At 26.3% G+C, this 20370-nt stretch overlaps 2 protein-coding genes across 4 annotated transcripts in view; both read right to left on the bottom strand.

Moving 5' to 3' along the window:
- Positions 1 to 3562: 3562 nt before the first annotated feature.
- LOC119689852 lies at positions 3563 to 4345 on the bottom strand. Its single transcript, XM_038104773.1, has 2 exons — positions 4188 to 4345; positions 3563 to 4129 (listed from the first exon to the last, which is right to left on the bottom strand). The coding sequence occupies exons 1-2, from the start codon at positions 4203 to 4205 to the stop codon at positions 3677 to 3679; spliced, it is 471 nt and encodes a 156-aa protein (XP_037960701.1). The 5' UTR covers positions 4206 to 4345; the 3' UTR covers positions 3563 to 3676.
- Positions 4346 to 10490: 6145 nt separating this feature from the next.
- LOC119687631 overlaps positions 10491 to 20370 on the bottom strand; it is a 68096-nt gene continuing 58216 nt past the window's right edge. For 2 of the 3 annotated variants that reach the window (XM_038102027.1, XM_038102029.1), the window contains exons 8-11: positions 20266 to 20322; positions 12557 to 13514; positions 12428 to 12499; positions 10491 to 10656 (exon numbers count right to left, since the gene is read on the bottom strand). In XM_038102027.1, coding sequence (XP_037957955.1) covers positions 12584 to 13514; positions 20266 to 20322 — 988 coding nt within the window. In that variant the 3' untranslated portion in view covers positions 10491 to 10656; positions 12428 to 12499; positions 12557 to 12583. Of the gene's footprint in view, positions 10657 to 12427; positions 12500 to 12556; positions 13515 to 16691; positions 16839 to 20265; positions 20323 to 20370 lie in introns of those variants that run through there. The other variant, XM_038102028.1, reaches the window with a different exon arrangement.

Below are 20370 nucleotides of genomic sequence, written 5' to 3'. Positions count from 1 at the left end.
GCAAATTAAACAATTAACTGCATATTAGAAGGCTGACATTTTTGTTAAGAAGTGATCAGAATTAAAAACTATTATTGTCCAGTGCAAAAAATCCCAAAAAATTTCTCATTTTGTTTAGCATCAACTTAGCCTAACTCACACACGTCCTTAGTACTTAATACTATACTAAATACTAAAGTGTGCATTCAGAAAGCATTGAAAGTGATGTAAAGCTTCGTCAAGATTTTTATTTAGCATGCTAAATAGCTTAGAGCTATTTTATACGGACAGTCATGTGATGAATGGTTTCGAATTAAAATACGCTGATTTAAGCTACACCTATTAATATATTAATTGTAGTATTTTGTTATATACAAAAATCAATAATACGCCGTATTATTTGTGTGATTAAAAGTAGATTAAAGCAAAAATCAAGATTAATGTGCTTATCTTGTTGTATAATCTCAGATTTTCCATACAAAAATTAATCTCCTTTTTGTCGAGATTAATTTTAAATCTCCTTCGAAATGATTATTATTTCTTTGTGTAACTTTGCAAATTCAAAATATCGTAAATTTTTTTACGATTTTAGAAGAATTGAGAGAGAAATGTCAAAATTGATCAAAACAAACATTGAAAATGCCAAAGTGGGTGAGATTTTTATTAAATATGTTTAAAAATATTTATAATAATACATAATTATAACTTAACTTAACTTATATCTAAAGTTGGACGTTTAAAAGCATAATTCACATATTTACGCTAAAATTGTGGCTGAAATGACGGGGCGTAATAAGCACTTTGATTAAAAAGAAGTAAAGATCGATGTGCATAATTTGAATAACCTATTTAAGTAATTTAATTTAATTTAAAAATTAAAAATTATTGTTCTAAAGTTTTTTCTCTTGATATTTAAGTAAAGAGAAGGAAAAAATGGGAACGTCAAGTGGGTCACCTTCAGTCTGGTCCTATTTTAATCGCATAAATTGGAAGCAAAAATTTGATTTGGCATAATTGGAAGCAGTCATGTGCACGATATGGATAGGGAAATTCAAGAGAGTGCAGGTTTGTTATTACTTTTAAATACTCACTTTTTTTTTAAACTAATTGAAATTTTTATTACAGTTCATATATCCGAAGATAATGCGCTATATCCATTATCGTTAATCTTAGTGCCATCACCAACATCGCCGCTAATACTAACACCATTGCCATCACCAAAAGCATTGCTATCGCCGATTCCTCTTGAATCAGAACGTGAACCTGCAAAAAAAAGTGAGTTGTCTAACAACAACGCAAAGTATTGAAACTACTAACAAGAATATTTTGAATGAATTTCGCGCAATGAGACACAACCAAGATAAGTTCAAAAAATCTCAAGAGGAAGTGCTTCAACTTGAGAGGCACCGAAATGAAATGATAATGCTGCTGATCTGTCTTCAAGATGACAAGAAAAATGAGATCTTTTAAATTTATTACTTAAATAACTTAATAATATAATGTAGATAATAGTTTAATTTTAGTTGTAGTATAGTTGTAATGTAATTAATAGTTAAGAATTAATTTCAGTTTTAGTTATAGATTATAAATACATAAATAAATATATTCCAGTTAAAAAGAACGAAATTGAATACCCACTAACAAAATACGAAATAGCTGTTTGTATTTGTTAAGTCTAAAAGTCGTGGTTACTGACAATATCTCGGTGCTCTGGCTGTCTTCTGTTGTTCCTCCTTTTATACTATAGTTGGCTAGTCCGCCACTTTACATTAATTGTGTCATTGTATTAAGCATTTTATAATTGTCACTGTATTTTTAATGTTGTCGATTCCTTTTCCCATACGCCTGTTCTTGCATTTGATAGTTCGTAATTAAAATCTGTGATGTGTTGTTCTGCTGGATTTGGCTTCATTGCAAGGATTTGGCTTCATTAAATAGTTTGATAACCTAAATGCAGAAGCACAGATTGCCAGAGCCGCAACACGTATTCCATTAATGGTTTTATAATTATTTGCTAAAATTGGACTCTGGAGAAATATTTTTAATGAAGAACTTTCAAAAGTTTTGGAGTCATTACATCGGCCTGGCGCTCCAACATTGATGTACATAAAACGTTTAATTTTTAAACTCTGCCGAACTTGAATTTGAACTTATAATTAAAGCAATAATTTCCTCTTTTGAAAAATTATTACTTAAAATACTATTTCCACTCATTTTTTATACTAATTCCTCTTTAATCTTTTATCAAACACACGAAATAAAACGTCAAAATTAATCTCCAATTTATAATGTAAACGACGAAGATTAAAAATGTAGATTAACTTGATCTCGTTCTCTTAAGATTGGAGGGGTCACAATGTAAATGTAGTATTAGTATTATACTAATATATATAGTATATTATAATATATATATATATACTATATTCATGATTTCAAGAAAGAGCGACGAATGCGTTAAGCGAGGTATCTACTAAACATAATGCCATTAGGATGTTCATCTGTGTGGTACACAAGAAGATATTGCTTTGACAGCAGTTGGTTATACTCTTTTAAAAAGAGCATTTTAGATTCTGCATGAAGAAGGTTAACATGTGATATGCGATGACAGACGCCCGGAATCCGCAAAGTTGTGTTTAAACAGGATTGAATATAATTCCTGTATCTCGTGTTGTATGTGTTCAGTAGACTATCTTTATCTTTACTTCATGAACTCTGCGAGAACCTTTAACACGTTATAGCGTGATTTCAACGGCATTGCTTAACGTCATGGCATTGCTGTACTTTAATGTTTACTAGTCCTGAGCACTGATGTGAAGTCGTTACACTCATTTATCGTATTATTTTGAAAGTGTTCGAAGTCGGGACCAGGTCAATTATTTTTTGATAGTTTTTAGAATTTGGACTTTGATCATGTTCCATAATTTAAAGCTCGAAGTATGTGTTTTATGTTTGGTAAAAATAAATTAAAGCAAATATTTTACCTTGACTTTCTTGTTGTAAATGATGCTTGACACGGATTAAGATTTCATTTAATAAACCAAATGGATCGAATAAAAGAGAATAATAATGCGGTTCTATTATACTATAGAAATATTAAATAAATCATGGAATATCGTGTTTTAGTTAAAAAAATAAGTTTGTCTTGTCAAGGACGACCTGGACGAAGATCTTCGTAAAATCGATAAATTTCATGCATATTTGTTTTCAAAGACTCTTTGGAGAATACTTTCTTACGTCTTTTGCACTTTTCGCTGGTTTAAGTGCATAGATATATGCGTAGGCCCTCTTTTAAATCGATCGCATAAGCAACACCAAGTATAACCAGATTAAATTTGACATTTTCTAGCAAAAATGTTATTGGCAGCCTTAGTATGATATATAATTTACTTGAATAAATGTCGTTATTATTAGGAATTTAAAAAGAAAAGTGAGAACTACAAGGTCTTTTGGTGATACCTGGTTCAATTATAAGCATATAATAAACTAAAGTGGAATTTTTTTGTGTGATTTAAAAATAAAAAAAATTAAAATAGTGAAAAATTATTAATTTATTAGCAATTAGTAAATTTTAAATAATTTAGCTTAAATAATAGGTACTACATTTTATATTAGATGGTTTATGATGATCAGAAACCAATCCTAACTATAGAAGAAGGTAAATATTGTAGTCAGCACGTTATTGTTGCGAGCACTACAATCAAAGCATATACCAAATTAGACAGATAATGGTCAATAATGTCACTGTCAAATAGCTACATTTTTTTCTATAATTAATTATCTGCTTCAGCTCAGCGCAGCTCTCTGTGTAATACTTCTTGACGAAAAAGTCAAGACGCCTTTGAAACTGTAACTGCTTAACGCGATTATTTATGCTATAGTCCTGTTTAAATACCCATGGAACGAATGCATTTGGATTGTCCATCTCCCTAAAATCATTAAGTAGCTCAAAAGCGTCGTCCGGAATTTGCATTTGGCGTCTCAGTCGTATATGATGTAAACGAATTTTTTCTTCTAATGCTGTTTGCACCTTGATTACAGCGTCCGTATACATGAAGAGGGCAAATCGTCCTCCAACTATTGGCAAATAGTAATAATTCGGTTGTCTTCTTACATTTATATGAGAGGCATCCACGTCACCGCCATCTGTGAACTGCGAAATACATGACATATTAATAATCTTTGCATATAAAATTTTAAACTTATATTACGCGTCTATTGTCCATCATTTGTAATATAACAAAATCCTTTAATAATCTTATAAAGGAAATTGTTGTTTCTGCAAAAATTGGCCGAAAGTGCTTCCAGTAATTTAAAATTTTTATGTACGGTTTTTAATTGTATTGTAAAAAAAACAGTACCTTTAAATTGAGTCAAAATATATTTAATACATTTATTATTATATTTATATTTGAATTATATGTTTTTTTATAAGATTTGAATACTTGATCTAAAAATTTTGTGTCCAATTTTGTAAAAATTGGTTGAGTAGAAGTTATGATAATGTGTATGTCCATTAGCTTGAATAGTGGTTTCGAAAACACACATTCAAAGTTCTGAGTTGTCTCAGTTGGTAAAGCTGAGATGCTAGTTAAAATCGCTATGTCATCGAAACTGTTTCGAAATTTATAAATCCTTTTGTGGAAATCTTTTTAATGTTCCAGCCTTTAAAATATGCAAACAAAATTCAATAGTTTGTATGAGAGATAATAACATATTGATTTAGTTACAGTAAGTAGCTGTTCAGAATATTTCTCTAACCTAAATTTATCGGTTCTTACTGAACTACAACCGCAACTATTATATTAAAATAGGCAAATTCTCTATACAAAATACAGCTTAATACCATCTATTTGGTTTAGATGTTACGGCTCGGTATTGAATTTAATCGGTTTATCTTCATCGTATAGGTGGTTGTTCGGGCGTCTCCTTTTGTTGGTAGTGCCGAAAAAGATGGTGACGAATTTGGTACTGAAAGTAGTGTTGATGATGTTGACGGAGTTGGCAACGACACTGGGGATGACTGTAGCATTATGGTCTCTATATCCAACATAAGCTCATTAGCTACATATGATCTAGCACAGGGCTGTCCAGAATAGGGTAAATACAAATCATTGTATAGATTGGAGGGCTGCAGAAACAAACACATATGTTCATAGTTGCTTTCGGCAAAAATAAAAACACGGTTATAATGTTAAATATAGTTTTATTAGTTTAAATTCATTTATTTAGTTATTATGTTGAGTCTTTTCCGAGTTAGTGCATCTGCGCACTTTTACTCTTTGATAGCTGGGGGGTTTCTGCAGAGTCCCACCCATCTCACTGACTAATTTGTGTATTTCTCATAAACTTCGTGATTATTCAATGATTGGTCTAAGATCTGCGTTCTGCCTCGTGCGTATACCATAGAAATAAAATAATGTGGCTTTACCAGTACACCAAAAGATCGTGGATCGCATGTGGCGCTTTCAGTCTTGCACTTTCAGTCTTTTTGAGTGTGGGGATCTGAAAGATCTTTGCTAGAATTGCCCTAATTATTTATCAAGTCACCTTTTTTATTTCACTGGTTTTTTTAGCAGTTTTAAATATAAATACTTTTGTTGGTCTCACAGAAGATTCTCTGGATTAGCACCTTTCATTTATTTCATTTTTTTATGGAAACTTCGTTTCTTGTTTTCTAGCTGAGCACAATATTTTCGCCTTACCATTTCCACTGACGAAGTTCCTTTTGTGTGCTTCACAATTTTTATAAATACAAGTGATCAGAATCATACACGATATGTTTAAAATACCTCAGTAAACTAAGACTGTATCTTATGTGTATAAATGCATTGGTTAAACTTCTCTGATTTAAATCAGAAATCTTTTCAAATATACCAGAAGTGATCAGAATCATTAATCGCATCTCTCAAAAATCTAAATAATACATGACAAGGTATCATGTTTATAAGTATAAAATTTGTAAAGTTCAATTGATCGAAAATATATATTCTTCACATGCTATTCAGGGTGCCTGCGGGTAAAAATTCAAACACATTGATAATTTTTTTTATTAATACACATTTATTTAACCAGAGATACGTATACATTTATTTTAAATAAGTTTCTTAATAGTATTAGCAGTAATTCACTTTGTCATGTGAGTTTTGCATATTAAGATGCTTTTAAAAATTTGTTATCAATTCAGTCAAACCACGCCAGCCTCGTGATTTGAGCGATATATATTTTAGTTTAATATGTATATTTTCTTTATGAACATGACAAAGTGAAGTACCGTTGTAATTTTTAATATATTTTTTAGGTGTTATTTTTTTTAGAACAAATCAGTAGTACATAGCAAAAATGTTTCATACCCATAGTGCCAACCTCACAATCGGTATACAACCTTTGCTGCGTCTTAAATGATTTTTTCTAAAACTTTGTATAGGAAAATTACTTACTTTAGTAATACAATGGATACATTATTTTTCTTCATATGTATATATTCATATGTATATATATACATATATATATATATATAAATATTTTGTTAGTTGCATATATGCAAAAATTAAGGAAAAATTTTTTTTTTAAAAATTATTTTGATTCATTGAAGCTTTCAGCTTTTTCATGTCTTATGAGAATAATAAATCAAAAACTAATTTAAATTATTAAATAAAAGTAACAGTAAATATATAAATAATCTTTTTTCATACAATTTATATTTGTAAATTCAAAAATTAAGTTGTTAAGTGAAGTAATGATATTAGTTGTGATGAGTTAAAATTTGTTTCATTTCACTACTAAATTATAGTGTATAAGTCTTTATAGTAGCATATGCATAGAATTATTAAATTTTAATATTAAAAACATATTTTAATATTAATTATTTAAAGAAAAAATTTTTCACTAAAAGTCTTGAACAAAAAGTTCAAAAACATTTGCATTTTCCAAACAATATTATTAAGTCATTCATCGTGAATAGGAATGGAAACATAAAATGTAAAGTCTTAAGTTATAAATATATATATATATATATTTACATATTATACCAGAGTATATGATAGAATTTATGTCTTTTAATATATATGCAAATGTCAACAGATGAGAGAACTGTTTTATATATACCATTAGTTAGAGAGATAATAAAATTCTTTAATAAATATCAAGTAGTCAAAAATAATATTAAATTGATTTTTATATTATATTAATATATTGAAGTATGGCTTAAATATAATTAAGATATGTAAGACAAATGACTTAAATTTCAATTATAAAATATAAAATATGGATGAATTTTAAAGCATAAGCAGTTTTACTGTAGTACTGTAAATTTAATAAATTAAATTTAAAAAATAAAAACAAAAATTATATAAAATTAAAATAGTATTATCTATAAGGTATCAAAAAATGATATTTAAATAATATTTAAATATAAATGTTTTTTAAACAATTTATAATTTTTTTTTTTTTATATAATAATTTTTTAAATTTATTAATATATAAAAAGTATTTGTAATCGTTTGGTGAGTTCAGTCAGAGACCATTTTGGACTCATTATGGCAAGCTTTGTAAACAGCATTAGCCTGATTCATTTTTATACTAAAGGAATTTGTTTAAAGTAGGAATTATAACAATAATACAAAAAATGGATTCACTAAATTTAAAAATTTGTTTACAGTTAAATGTTATAATATACGCGTATATCAAAAAAGCTGTTTCGTTTTAAATGTAACTTAATAAAAATTCACAGTTTTCTTAAATATAAATTAACAAGTTTTATGGAGTTTTTACATACAGTATTTTATTTAAAAACCATTTTAATAATTATTATTTTATTGTATTTTTATTGTAACACTTGGTTTCGAAAATAACAAATACACTAACAAAGAGCTTTTTGAATTATTATAAACTTTATATTTTTATTACAACATATATGCAGAAATACCTTTAAAATATATAAACTTAAGATATAATCATATAACATGTCATTGGCAACGTGAAAACAAAGCAGAGGTTGTTTCATTTTTTCAAAAGATTGAAAACTGTTTTAATATCACGCTACCATTGCAATGTATCAAAATATGTGTACACACATGTATATATATTTATATATATAATATAAATATATATTAGTATGTATACATATTATATATTTATTACATCAATTGCATATATTTATTTATTATTTCTGAATTTTTAAAATAAAACTTACAACTATTTGTTTTTTATTAACAACTTTAATTATCTGTTTAATTTAATTAATTAATTAATTTACTTTATTTATTCATTTTATTTATTCATTTTATTTATTTATTTTATTTATTTTTTAATTATTTTATTTATTTATTTAATTATTTTATTTATTTAATTTTTGAAAATTTAATTTATGCTGCTATATTATATAATTTTTATATATTATCTCATTCAAATATATTTTTAATTGTCTTAAAATTTATAGTTCCTTTCTAATTGAAAACCAAAGCCTTTTCTCTTTATTTTACTAAATTTTTTATACAGCATTGTATTATGTTTATGCAGCATAATATATTTAATACTTTTTTCTTTAACTTTTTTTTTTATATAAGAGTTATTTTAATGTTTCTTATTTAAAAATTTTGTATTTATAAAAGTTTCTTGTATTATAATATATTTATTATATTATATATAATATTATTTTTAATATATTTTTTATTATGTCATTAATATCTTTAAGTTAAAATATTTATTTTAGTGATTTATATATATTTTTAAGTTCACATTTAAAAAAATTAAAATTTTTAAGCAGTGATATAGTTTTACTATTTTGTTCTAATATTTTGTAAATATTTGTTTAAATATATTTTTTTACGTTTGGATATATATATTACACATTCAACATATATATTTAAATACTTTTAGTATATATTTTCAAAAATGGCCTTTGCCATTTGATAAATTTATTTATATATTAAAACTTTAAATAGAGCAAAAAATGGTTTGTCACAAAATTATACATATAACATATAGCACAAGGAACACATTACATTCTCATAATATTTATGAAATAAAACAAGAAAAATATATGTATATATTTAAATAAATTAGAATTTCATCATGTACTCGTAAAATCGGTTGAATTGATTTTGGTGAATAAGTTGTGGTGTATTATTGGATGATGGAGAATGGTTATATAAACCCGATAGATAGTGCTTTACACTAATGAAAATTAACATTATTTTGTTTTGGATTAACAAAGTTATGATAATTTTGGAGTACTTAAATTAAATTAATTTTTTGTTATTATTGATATGACTTTTATATTATAACAGTCATAAGAAACAAAAATTTAATCATTTTAATCAATATACTATCTTAATTTTGTGTCATAATTATTAAAAGAATGTTAATTATATTTGCTATAAATTATGTATCATTTTGTTAGTAAATATAAAAAAGTAAAATATTAATATTATTATTTTTTAAAACGAAACTATCAGTATAATCTGAATATTTATATTAAATAAAATTTACTATAAAGTGAATTTCATTTTTTTTCATATAATCAAATGGACAATTAGAGTTAAAAAAATTTTTTATAATAATTTTGTTTATCTGATAATTTCTTTGTTAGGGCCATGTTATGCAGAGTGTCTCGGGCACGACATGAGTACAATTGTTGTTGTTTTCAATGCAAATTTTAAATTTGAGAATGAGAGAAAAAACAATATGACCGTTCAAACTCCGGCATGAGAGCCGGCGTATTTGTGCCCCGGCACCACGGTTGCCACTTGAAAATTTTTTTCTGTACCAAAATTGGTTTGAAAAGGTACCATTTCTGTAAAAAAAAGGTCCAAAATTTTTCTATTGTCTTTTTATAAGAAAATACAATTTATATAAAATGTACAAAAAGTACAAAACAATACAAGTTACATTTATAAAAAAAATTAATTGAAAATATCCACAATAAAGTTGGGTCGCCGAAAATGTACCATTTTTTGAACATGAGTACCAGAGTACCAAACGGAAAAAAAAGTACCAATTTTGGTACTAAAGTACCATAAGTGGCAACCGTGCCCGGCACTAAGGCAAAACAGTGTTGTTTAGTAATAAATTTCAAAATTTGCGCCTTTTAGGAGCAAACTACTACAATTCTAGTACGTTTTGGAGAAAAGATGGCAGTAAGCAACACAGCATTTTTTTTATAAATCGCTAATAAGATAATTATTACACTTTCCGATTTTAAAGAAACGCGTAAGTACTGTTAACAATTATTATAAGATAATATAATAATAAATTAACATTTTATTACAGCCTCTATGAGTTTTTTTATGCGAGTTATTTTTGATGGCAAATTGAAAGTGAGCATATCTAAATTTCCTTTTAAATTTAGGCACAACCAAGAAGTAGTAAACATACAAAATTGGCAATACTGATGTCACACTCTGCATAACATGCATTTTCGGCATAGCCCGAAAGAGCGTAATTTGCCGTGCCCGAGACACTCTGCATAACATGGCTCTTATTGATTTCATTTTAAAAGTATTTCTGTTTTATATATGGTTCACTATTTTAAAATAACATCAAAAACACATATTATATACTATATGCTATATATTTAGTAGTGTTACTAAATCTTACATCTAATTAGTTTTAAATTTCTTTTTCGCCAGCCAGCTGTATATTGTTTACAGTTCCAATAAAAGTGCTTGTTTAATCCAGCTATAAAAAAAATATATAATCATTATTTGTTTTTTCTAGTATTTATATAATTATGATTTTACAATCAAGTATTATTATACAATAAATTATTATTATACAATAAATAATTATTTACTATTTATATAGCAAATAATAATAATAAAAATAATATATTATATTACAATATATTATTATAAAAAATATTATTCTATTGTCGTGTATATTGTTAATTTTTAAACAATTTAAAATATTATCACAATAATTTTTAAAAATCTACAAAGTATTTCAAGATATTACACTAGATAAGTTAGATAGTTTTATGTACTTAGACGATATTACCATATATCGATTATTTGACTATAATAAAACCAAATTTTACAAATTTACACACTTATTTAAGCCCTATTAATCTTTGACTCTAACCTGTTGATGCGGCTACGTTTTTCACCTTAACCCAGGATAATTTCATACAGATCTATCCACTCACTTATTTCATCCCTTATTTCAAGCACTCTCTCTTCTTATTTCATCCTAACCCTATTAGATCCTAAAACATGTATTCGTATTTTCTATATACATCTCCTGGCTATACTAACAGTACACAAATGTTCAAATTTTAATGATAATATAAATTAAATATATATAACATAAAATAAACTCAAATAATATTATATAATAAAAATCAATAATAATTTAAAATACAAAATATAGCAATTTAAAAAAAATAGTATTTTAATAAAATAAAATAATAAAAACAATAAATATAATTTTAATAAACGAAAATAAAAATCAATTATACGAAAGAAGATCAAATAAAAATAAAATGTTTTAAATTATATAATTATTAAGACAATAAAATAGTTTTAATATTATATTACATAGCCCAAAAAAAATTAACGAAATAAATTACTTGACAAATTAAAAAAAATCATACAACTCTAAAAACAAAATCAAAATAAAACAAAATAATATGAACATTAATATATATATAAATAATATTAAATATAAATAAAATGAAATATAAATAATATGAAATATAAATAATATTAAATATAAATAATATTAAGACAACCCGTTTCATTATTAGAACAAAAAAATTAAATTAAATAAATAAAATAGCACAATAAAATAAAATTAAATAAATCATCTAAACTAATTAAATTAAATAAAAATAAATATAAATTAAATCAAAAATATAAAACTCTATAATATAATGTGCCATAAAACAATTGATATAAAGTAATGTAAGTAGATATAAATATAAATTAAAAAAAATAAAATAAATTAACAAAACAAAAACAAAAATACAATGAATTATATAGAATAAATAAACAATTGTTTTGGTTTAGAATTAAAATTTAAAATACTAAAATTCTTTTTACGTATATTAAATATATTCATATCTATATTGAACAATATTTGAATTATATTAAAAGATAAATATATTTTTTGTATATATTACTTTTGCCAATTTACGCAACACATTTATATAGTTGATAATAGTTAATAATTGTTCGATTAAACATTTTTTCAATGTTTAATTTAGATTAATCTAAAGCAGTGGTTCTTAATCTTTTTTTGACCAAGAACCACTATGAAATTTTTGTTTTTAGTTAAATCAAAACGTTTAAGTATAATAAACTATATGAATATTTTAATATGCGTTATGCATCTCTGGTATAATGTATAATGAATTGTAAGTAAGTGAATATGTACATTATATAGGCTATAAAATAGGTTTATAAATAAGTGAGATCTCAATAGACAAACTATAAGCTATATGTAGCCTTACCTTTTAATTTTATTTCACGTACAATTTTTAAGAATCTCGCGGACCACCGGTTGGGAACCACTGATCTAAAGACTGCAAAAAAAAATAAATAAAATAAAAGTTATAATTATAATTTTTATGAATACACACCTCTTTTATATTATGATTTTGAATAAATTAAAAAGGCATATCTGATGGGACGTTTTGGTGTATGTTGGGATCTGAGTGTCCTAAATTTAATGTTGGTACTGAACCGCTCCTTAAACGTTTAACGCCTATCAAATACGGTTCAAAATGTTTACTACAAATTAGGGTTGTATTACGATTTGCTTCCGAAAATTGTATTTTGAGGTTATGCTCCCATTGCTGAGCAACAAATTGATTTTGTGGCATTCGAAATAATTTTATCGTGCCTGTACGCTCCTGCATGCAATGCGATAAATAACATCGTTTCGTCTTGTATATTGAATGTCCTTGCATGCTAATAGGTGTTGAAGATGTAGGTATTAGCAAATCATTACTAGAACTATCCGTCTCACTTCTTCTGTCATCATAGTAGGAGTTTTCATAGTTATCGTCATAATCTTCACTAAATTGTCTCATGAGTAACATTTGTGGGTCAAATACAGAATTATTTAAATCATCGTCATGTGCTGTGTTTATAACCATATTCGATGAAATTTTAGATTCATTAATGATGTTTGAATTATTTATATTAAAATCATATGGGTAATCATCTAGATCTGCAATATCATTACGATTATCGTATTTTAGTGCATCATTGTTGAAGAGCATTAGCGGAATATTCGCACCCAAGTTTAATGTGGGTACTGCGCCCTTTCTTAAATGCGTACTCTTCTTACGCTGTATAAAGCAACGTTCCTCAAAATGATCACTGCATATTAAATATCTCCAGGGATTTTTCGGATCAAATTTTATGCGCAAATTATGTGACCACTTTTCTTGAAATTGTAGGGATGAAGGAAACTTAAAAGTTTTTACGCCACTTGTTGATGTTTGCTTTTGACAATGTACCAGGCTGCACTTTTGGTAGCCCGATTTTATTTCATTATAAGTTATTATATCATCTGTGCTGTTTAAAATATTGCTTTAATAAATATAAAAAAAAAATATAAATTAGTAAAATTATTAAAACAAAAAAAAAAAATTAAAAAAAATATATAGAACTTATATCTCTAAACCTTACATTGAATTTTTTTTTAATAATAAAGAAAACATGTATAACTATTATATATATTTATATATACATATATATATATATATATATATAAAAAGAAGTTTGTGAATTTTAATAAGAAAGAACACTTTAAGACGATCATATAGACTAAAATAAGAAAATTAGCATATGGTACAGGGCATACTGACTACACTAAGTACTCTTCTAATTGGCTTACTACTTTTCTACTTTTACTATTGACTGTTTCGTCGCATTAAGTTTATGTTTATGTAGAAATTGAAATCCACTCATCTACTAAGTACTATATAATTAAATATTTATTACACAAAACAATACAATTACTACAGGTTGCGCATACACAAATTATATTTGAAATTATAGTACGGTGATCGAATCCTCGTTTCGGATCCTGTAATCTTACTTACGAAAGATTAATGTAATGTTTTGGTCTAAGTTTCAATTTTCAATAAAGAATTAATCTTTAAATATCATTATTCTCCTTCATTAATTAGTATTACTTGAGAAACATTTTGAACTGTAAAACTTTTTAATAGATTTACATATAATCTTATCGGCAAAGTAAGAAATTATATTAAGTTGTTCTTAAAAGTATATTGGCCATCTGTTACGTTTTATCTTGATAATCTTATTATATACATTGTCTAAACGTGTATGCAATGACGTGACTCATGCAAAACAATTTTCACATCTCAATAATATACCCAGTTTAAGTTAGTAGTTTTTTCAGAGTATTTTTCATGTTTAGAGTACTAGAGCTTCAATCATCTATTGTAGCATTGAGCTAGATATATGACAAATATGTTACAGAAATACCATATCAACTTCACGAGCTTCTTAGAAAGTTTAAATAACCTAACTGATGGTTTAGTATAGATTTACATGTCATTGATATGTACGGCTGTTTATTAATCCAACTGCTCTTAAACTTCTCAGAAAGTTTAAACAAGTTTACGTATGATTTGGTTCTGATTTATTTGTCAGATATATGTTATTACGACTATTTATTAATCCGACTGCGATTAGATTATATGATGAACTGTGTTGGTATTTGATTAGGCATTTGAACAATAAAAAAAATAGAATATGTCACAGATCTTGACGTGGTATAATTCCCTCCTTTCTTGCACTTCTCAGCAAGGTCAAAAAATATCATAAATGTTACAGTATTGAGTTAATCGGATATAAAACTCCGACTGATTTTTAAAAAAACTGCTCTTACACTTTTCTACAAGTTAATTAAACTTCATAGTTATTTATTTCTTCCTTGGTTAGTTTGGATTTACGTATTATTAACAAAAATCCCAAATCTAATAATTAACAAAATTTATTTCTAAACTGCAAATCAAAGCATTATATATAAAGATATTAATTGAAGGGATTTTTATAAGCGACAGAAAGTGTGTTTATTATTTTTATAGTTCTTTTTTTTTAAGGCCTACAACTATCTACAAAACAACGAAGCTAAATTTGCAGTTTTTATAGATGAATGATATGTATTAGGCAATGCTTTTCAGCGTATTTAAATATTTTGTTAGAAGTATTATAATTATTAATTGCAAGTGATATAGTAAAGTTAATAAAAACGAATAATTTGTGAATAGAATAAGATGTTATATACTGCAATACAATAGACTCCTCTGTAGTATGATAGATACAACTCGTGTCATATGTTTACAGCTCAAAAGTATTAAATCACTTGTATATATATGTATATATATATGTTGATCCTTTTTTCGAGTCAGCGCAGCTGGGGGTACTACAGGGTCCCACCCATCTCATTGACTAATTTATGTATTGCCTATAAGCTTTATGATTATTCAGTGATTGATCTAAGATCTGCGTACCTCCTCGTGCGGAGAGTGATTACTCTAAGGTTAGATAGTGGGAAGTAGGATAGCCTGTCAATTTTCGCATATAACTTCAGGGCTCTGTCCCTTATGTATTTTTTGATTGGGTCTATTCTAAGGACTCTTAGCATGTCGTTTGTGCGGATGTACTAAGGCACTTTGAAGAGCCTTCGGAGAGCCTAACTTTGAGCGACTTGTAGCTTTTGTATAGTAGAGTTGGAAGCTTTGCTATACGCGACACACCCATAAAGTAATGCTGGTCTAATTATCTGGCTATAGATCAGTTTTCTGTTCTTTACGCTAAGGATGTTGTGTTTGAAAAGTGGTTGTAAACATTGGAGTGTTTTAGCGCAACTGCTTCTTTTGACTTGTATATGCTTATGCCAAGTGAATCGCTTATCAAACGTGATACCTAAGTATTTAATGTTATCCTCCCAATTAATCACGATGTCACCAACTCTTACTCTCGGTGGATGTTGCCTACTGTACATTTTTTTTTTGTTTCAAATATTCACCTTTCCCATTTAATTTTTTTATAGAAAATGTTTTAATAAAATTTAAGGACTAGAAGGACTAATTATTACATATATATAAAATTTTTACAGAATAATTTTATTGTGAATGATGAAAATAGAGGAACTATCATATATAATATTCAATATATATGATGTAACTGAATATTCTTTAAAAACATAACATAAAAACTAGTATGAACGCACTACTTACTGCCGAATAATTTTAAATCAGAAAACAATTCCAGTGAATTTAGTGAAAATAATAAAAATTTAGAAATAAAATTTTTTTTATTTAACTTATGGGGTCGGCAGAAGTTAATTTTATAATTTACGACCTAAAAACACATTAGTCTCCTCAACTTTCTACCTATGTGAGAGCTTTAAGATAGATAAAAATATGTGTGAGAAGCTGAAAAATTTTGTAGATAACATTAATATAGATATATATATGATTAATTATCTCTCCTAGAGCACAATTTTATTTTTTATATTATTATTATTATTTTTTTTTTTTTTTTGTTAATATTTTCAATTAAAAATGTAGAAAAATTTTAACGTTTCAATGTACATTTTAGTACAAAAATCATATTCAAATTATGCAAAATAAAATATTGTTTTCTGAACACAACATTAAATTCGGCTTACTTTATTCTGCGTCTGTTCTTCTCTTCTCTCATTCGAGTATTGTTCATATTCTTCTTCTTTATTATATATCTTCAAACTAGTTGTTTACGTTAACAATTATTATCTATTTACACATATTTATTTTGATTTTTATTATTTAATTTTAATTTATTTACGGCATCGTGCTTATTAATAGGTAGGGGATCACCAATATAGCTTATTTATGCCTGGAAAGAAAGTAACTATTAATATTTACAGACAAATTCAGACAAATCTGTAACGTTGCTTTTTGTAATAGTTCATAATCCATGACTCATTTCAGTCAACAATATATAGCAAAATTATTTTAATGCTCAATAGGTATAAAAATAAGAAATAAAATTAATAACAAAAATTTATGCAGTTTCAAAACTTCAAACGTTTTTCAATAAAATAGTCATTTTTTTCGATTTTTTTCCAAACTAATTTAGAAACATAAATATATAAGTTTCAAAATAATAACAAAACACTTCTATTCAAATAATAATAACTATGATTAAAATTTTACAACCAGTCGAATTTATACAATCAATAATCAATGATAATTAATTTAATTTAATTTTGTTAATTATAGGTAACATTAAAGATATTGAATATAAGCTAAAAACCCCAATTGTTTCACAGATTTTATATGACAAAGATCAAATTATGGGTGTGGATCAGAAAGTCAGTAAATTTTTGAATTACCTACATTATGTTTCCTTAATCAATACACTTCTCTTTAATTACATTTGTTGATAAGTAAAGATAGTATAACAATCCCGAAAAATTGATATATTAAACAATTAAGCTCAATAAAGTGAAAAGTTGGAAGCAGTTAAGTTTGCTCAACAATAGTATTCTAGATACTTAAGTAGGTTCCAAGAACGGTCGGGTCTACGTCCCGGAGTCACCTACGACGACCTAGTACCGTTCAACATCTCCCAACATAGGGACTATCCTACAAACTAGGTTCGCCTGAAGCTGTGATCTACTAACATACAATTCAACAAATTCGGCAAGTAAACACTCAGTGGGTGTGGTACGAAAAGCTTGGCTAATAATACTTGCTGCCTGATTATATATTTTCTTTATTTGATTGTGCAGTTTTGCTATATAAGACTAGACCATAGTCGATCTTGCATAGAAAACAGGACGTGCTGGCAGGTTATTTGTACTATGCAATATGATCCAATATGTTTTACAACCGCAAAAGAATTGTGGTGCCGTGATTAAAAAATAAATCGAACCTGTTATAATAGTGATAAAAACTATTATAATTATTGTATATTATTTATAGCTATTATAAAAAGCCCAAAAGGACTTAATATTCTGTGAGTAATGCCAATGAGATAAACTAACCGTAAACTGTTTGTGTGAACATCTATATAGGTTAATGATATATTAAAAAACTAACAATATCACTAAATTGTCTGAAAGCGTTAGTTGTAAGAAAACCAATATGTATAGAATTTAAGAGGCGGTTGTAGTTTGTCTATATATTATCAATATATATCTGGAAATATGTTTGAGCACTATTAAAAATAAACAACCGCATGAAGTTTTTTGGTTGCACAATGAATAGTTTTTGTTTTTAAGCTTGAAGATATAGTACGCAACAAAAAGTTTTAATTTCAATGAAGAAACAAATGTCGATTTTTGGCATACTCGTATTGTACTGCGAACTATCTTCAACTAAAAGGAAATTTTGTTGTAACTCAGTTGGTTAAGGTGTGCTGACTCTGAGCTGCAAATTTGGCAGCACACGAGTTCGATTTCTGGTGCTTGCAGTCTCAAAAGATTATTTACGAATAATTAAATACAAGAATTAATCCAAGACCATTGATGATGGGTATTTGGCAATACTCGAAACAGCTATATGGTCAGCCGAAAATTCATTTAATTAAAATAATATAAAATAAATTTTTGTTGTTGTTCTTCACCTCTTAATTGCTTTTTATAAAAAAACAATTCCCCTGACTTTTTGATCCACTTTCGTACAGTATCTCAATTAATCTCTACAAATACTGTAGTGATCTTTAACATAAGTTGTGTGAAAAGTACTTTGAATTTTATTTAATGAAGAGAATCAAATTGAAAAAAATTTATGAAAATATAAAAAAATTTATAAATATATTCAAATAAATAATATTGCCAGATTTTTATCCAATTGTTTTATGAAGTCTGTAACAAATATTCACAGTTGACACAAAAAAGAAAGAATTAGAGTTATAATTCAAAATGAAAAAGATATATAGAATGTAAACACATTTTTCTAATATTGCATACATCGTTTGATAGTTTTACATTTCAATTACATTTATAGTAAAAGATAAAGATAGTGTTAAATTAGTAACTATAATTTCACCACATTTAAGGAATAGACAACAGAGTTGTAGTAAAAACATCACATTAATATTTATATATGAAAATTAGTAGTATAAATATATCAGTCAACTTACTCTTCACCTTTGTATTTTAAAATACTTTTTCAATATCTATTTGTATACAAGTATTTGAAGACCCAAATTAATAGCTACACAATAATATATATAATACACATGACAAAAAAAGTTTTGTAACTACGCTCCCATTATTCTTACTTTTATTTAAATTTTTTAAGTTTATTCAAGTAAAATGCTCTACTTTAGAATAAAACACTTTTTTTTTCTTCATTTTTTTTCTTCTATTTCTTTTGAAAACTAACAGAACATCAATTTTTGCTTTTGGAAACGTACTACTTGATTAGAAGAAGATAAATGTAGTAGTAGTAATAATAGTATACAACATATACAAAGTAAGAGTAAAAATCAACAACATTAATGTCAAGTTCATTTTGTAATACGTTCATAAAAAAAAAAGTTTTTATTTATATAAGACCGTGTGCGAGTTCGAGTAAATTGAGGTAAAGTAATTTAAAATTTCCAAGGGATTTTTTTCACTGCACCTATGTAAATATTTATTTATTTATTTATTTATTGCACTGCATTTATTATTTTTGGTTAAAAGTTTTCAAATTTATTTATTTATCTATTAAACATCATATAATAAAATTTTCACAATGGTAACACCTAATTTACCTAATTTTTATCTAATTTACCCTACTCGAATTTCTGGTAAATACCAACATTCGCTGCCATACCGACACAATTTACTATCTCCCTCAATTTACCATTAATTTACTCGAACTCGCACACGGCCTAAATATATAAATACACAACGGATCATACATTACACACACTTATAATAGAGTAGAGTACATATAAAAGTTAGTGCTTCAAATATATTATATCAGCTGTTCGAAGCTTTGAAAATATTCGATTCGTTCGAGCCATTCGATGCTTTAATGCCATTTCGGCACTCACATAAATGATACATAAATGATAATAAAATGAAATATAAAGCAGATTTGTTATTCAAGTAGCTCAAATATCTTTGAGCAGCTCGAACATTTGACAACAAGTTTGATCCAATTGTTTAAATTTCAATTTACTAGAACTGCTCCAGCACCGTAAATTTTCAATACTTTGAAGCACTAATAGAAATAGCATATAAAACATAAATTTATTTGAATACTTACACATAAAACAGATTGTATAGAAATAATATATTAAAAAATACAATTTGTTTACTTACACATGGGAAGGTGCACTGTAGTCACTGATTTGTGTATCCTCAATTTCAATCTTTAAGCTAAGAAACAATTTATACGTTATAATTTAGTTAATTTATATCAAAATA

The sequence above is a fragment of the Teleopsis dalmanni genome, chromosome X (genome assembly GCF_002237135.1).
Source record: "Teleopsis dalmanni isolate 2A chromosome X, ASM223713v2, whole genome shotgun sequence".
In the NCBI taxonomy this organism is placed as follows: Eukaryota; Metazoa; Arthropoda; class Insecta; order Diptera; family Diopsidae; genus Teleopsis; species Teleopsis dalmanni.
This window is presented reverse-complemented; position numbering and strand designations above follow the sequence as displayed.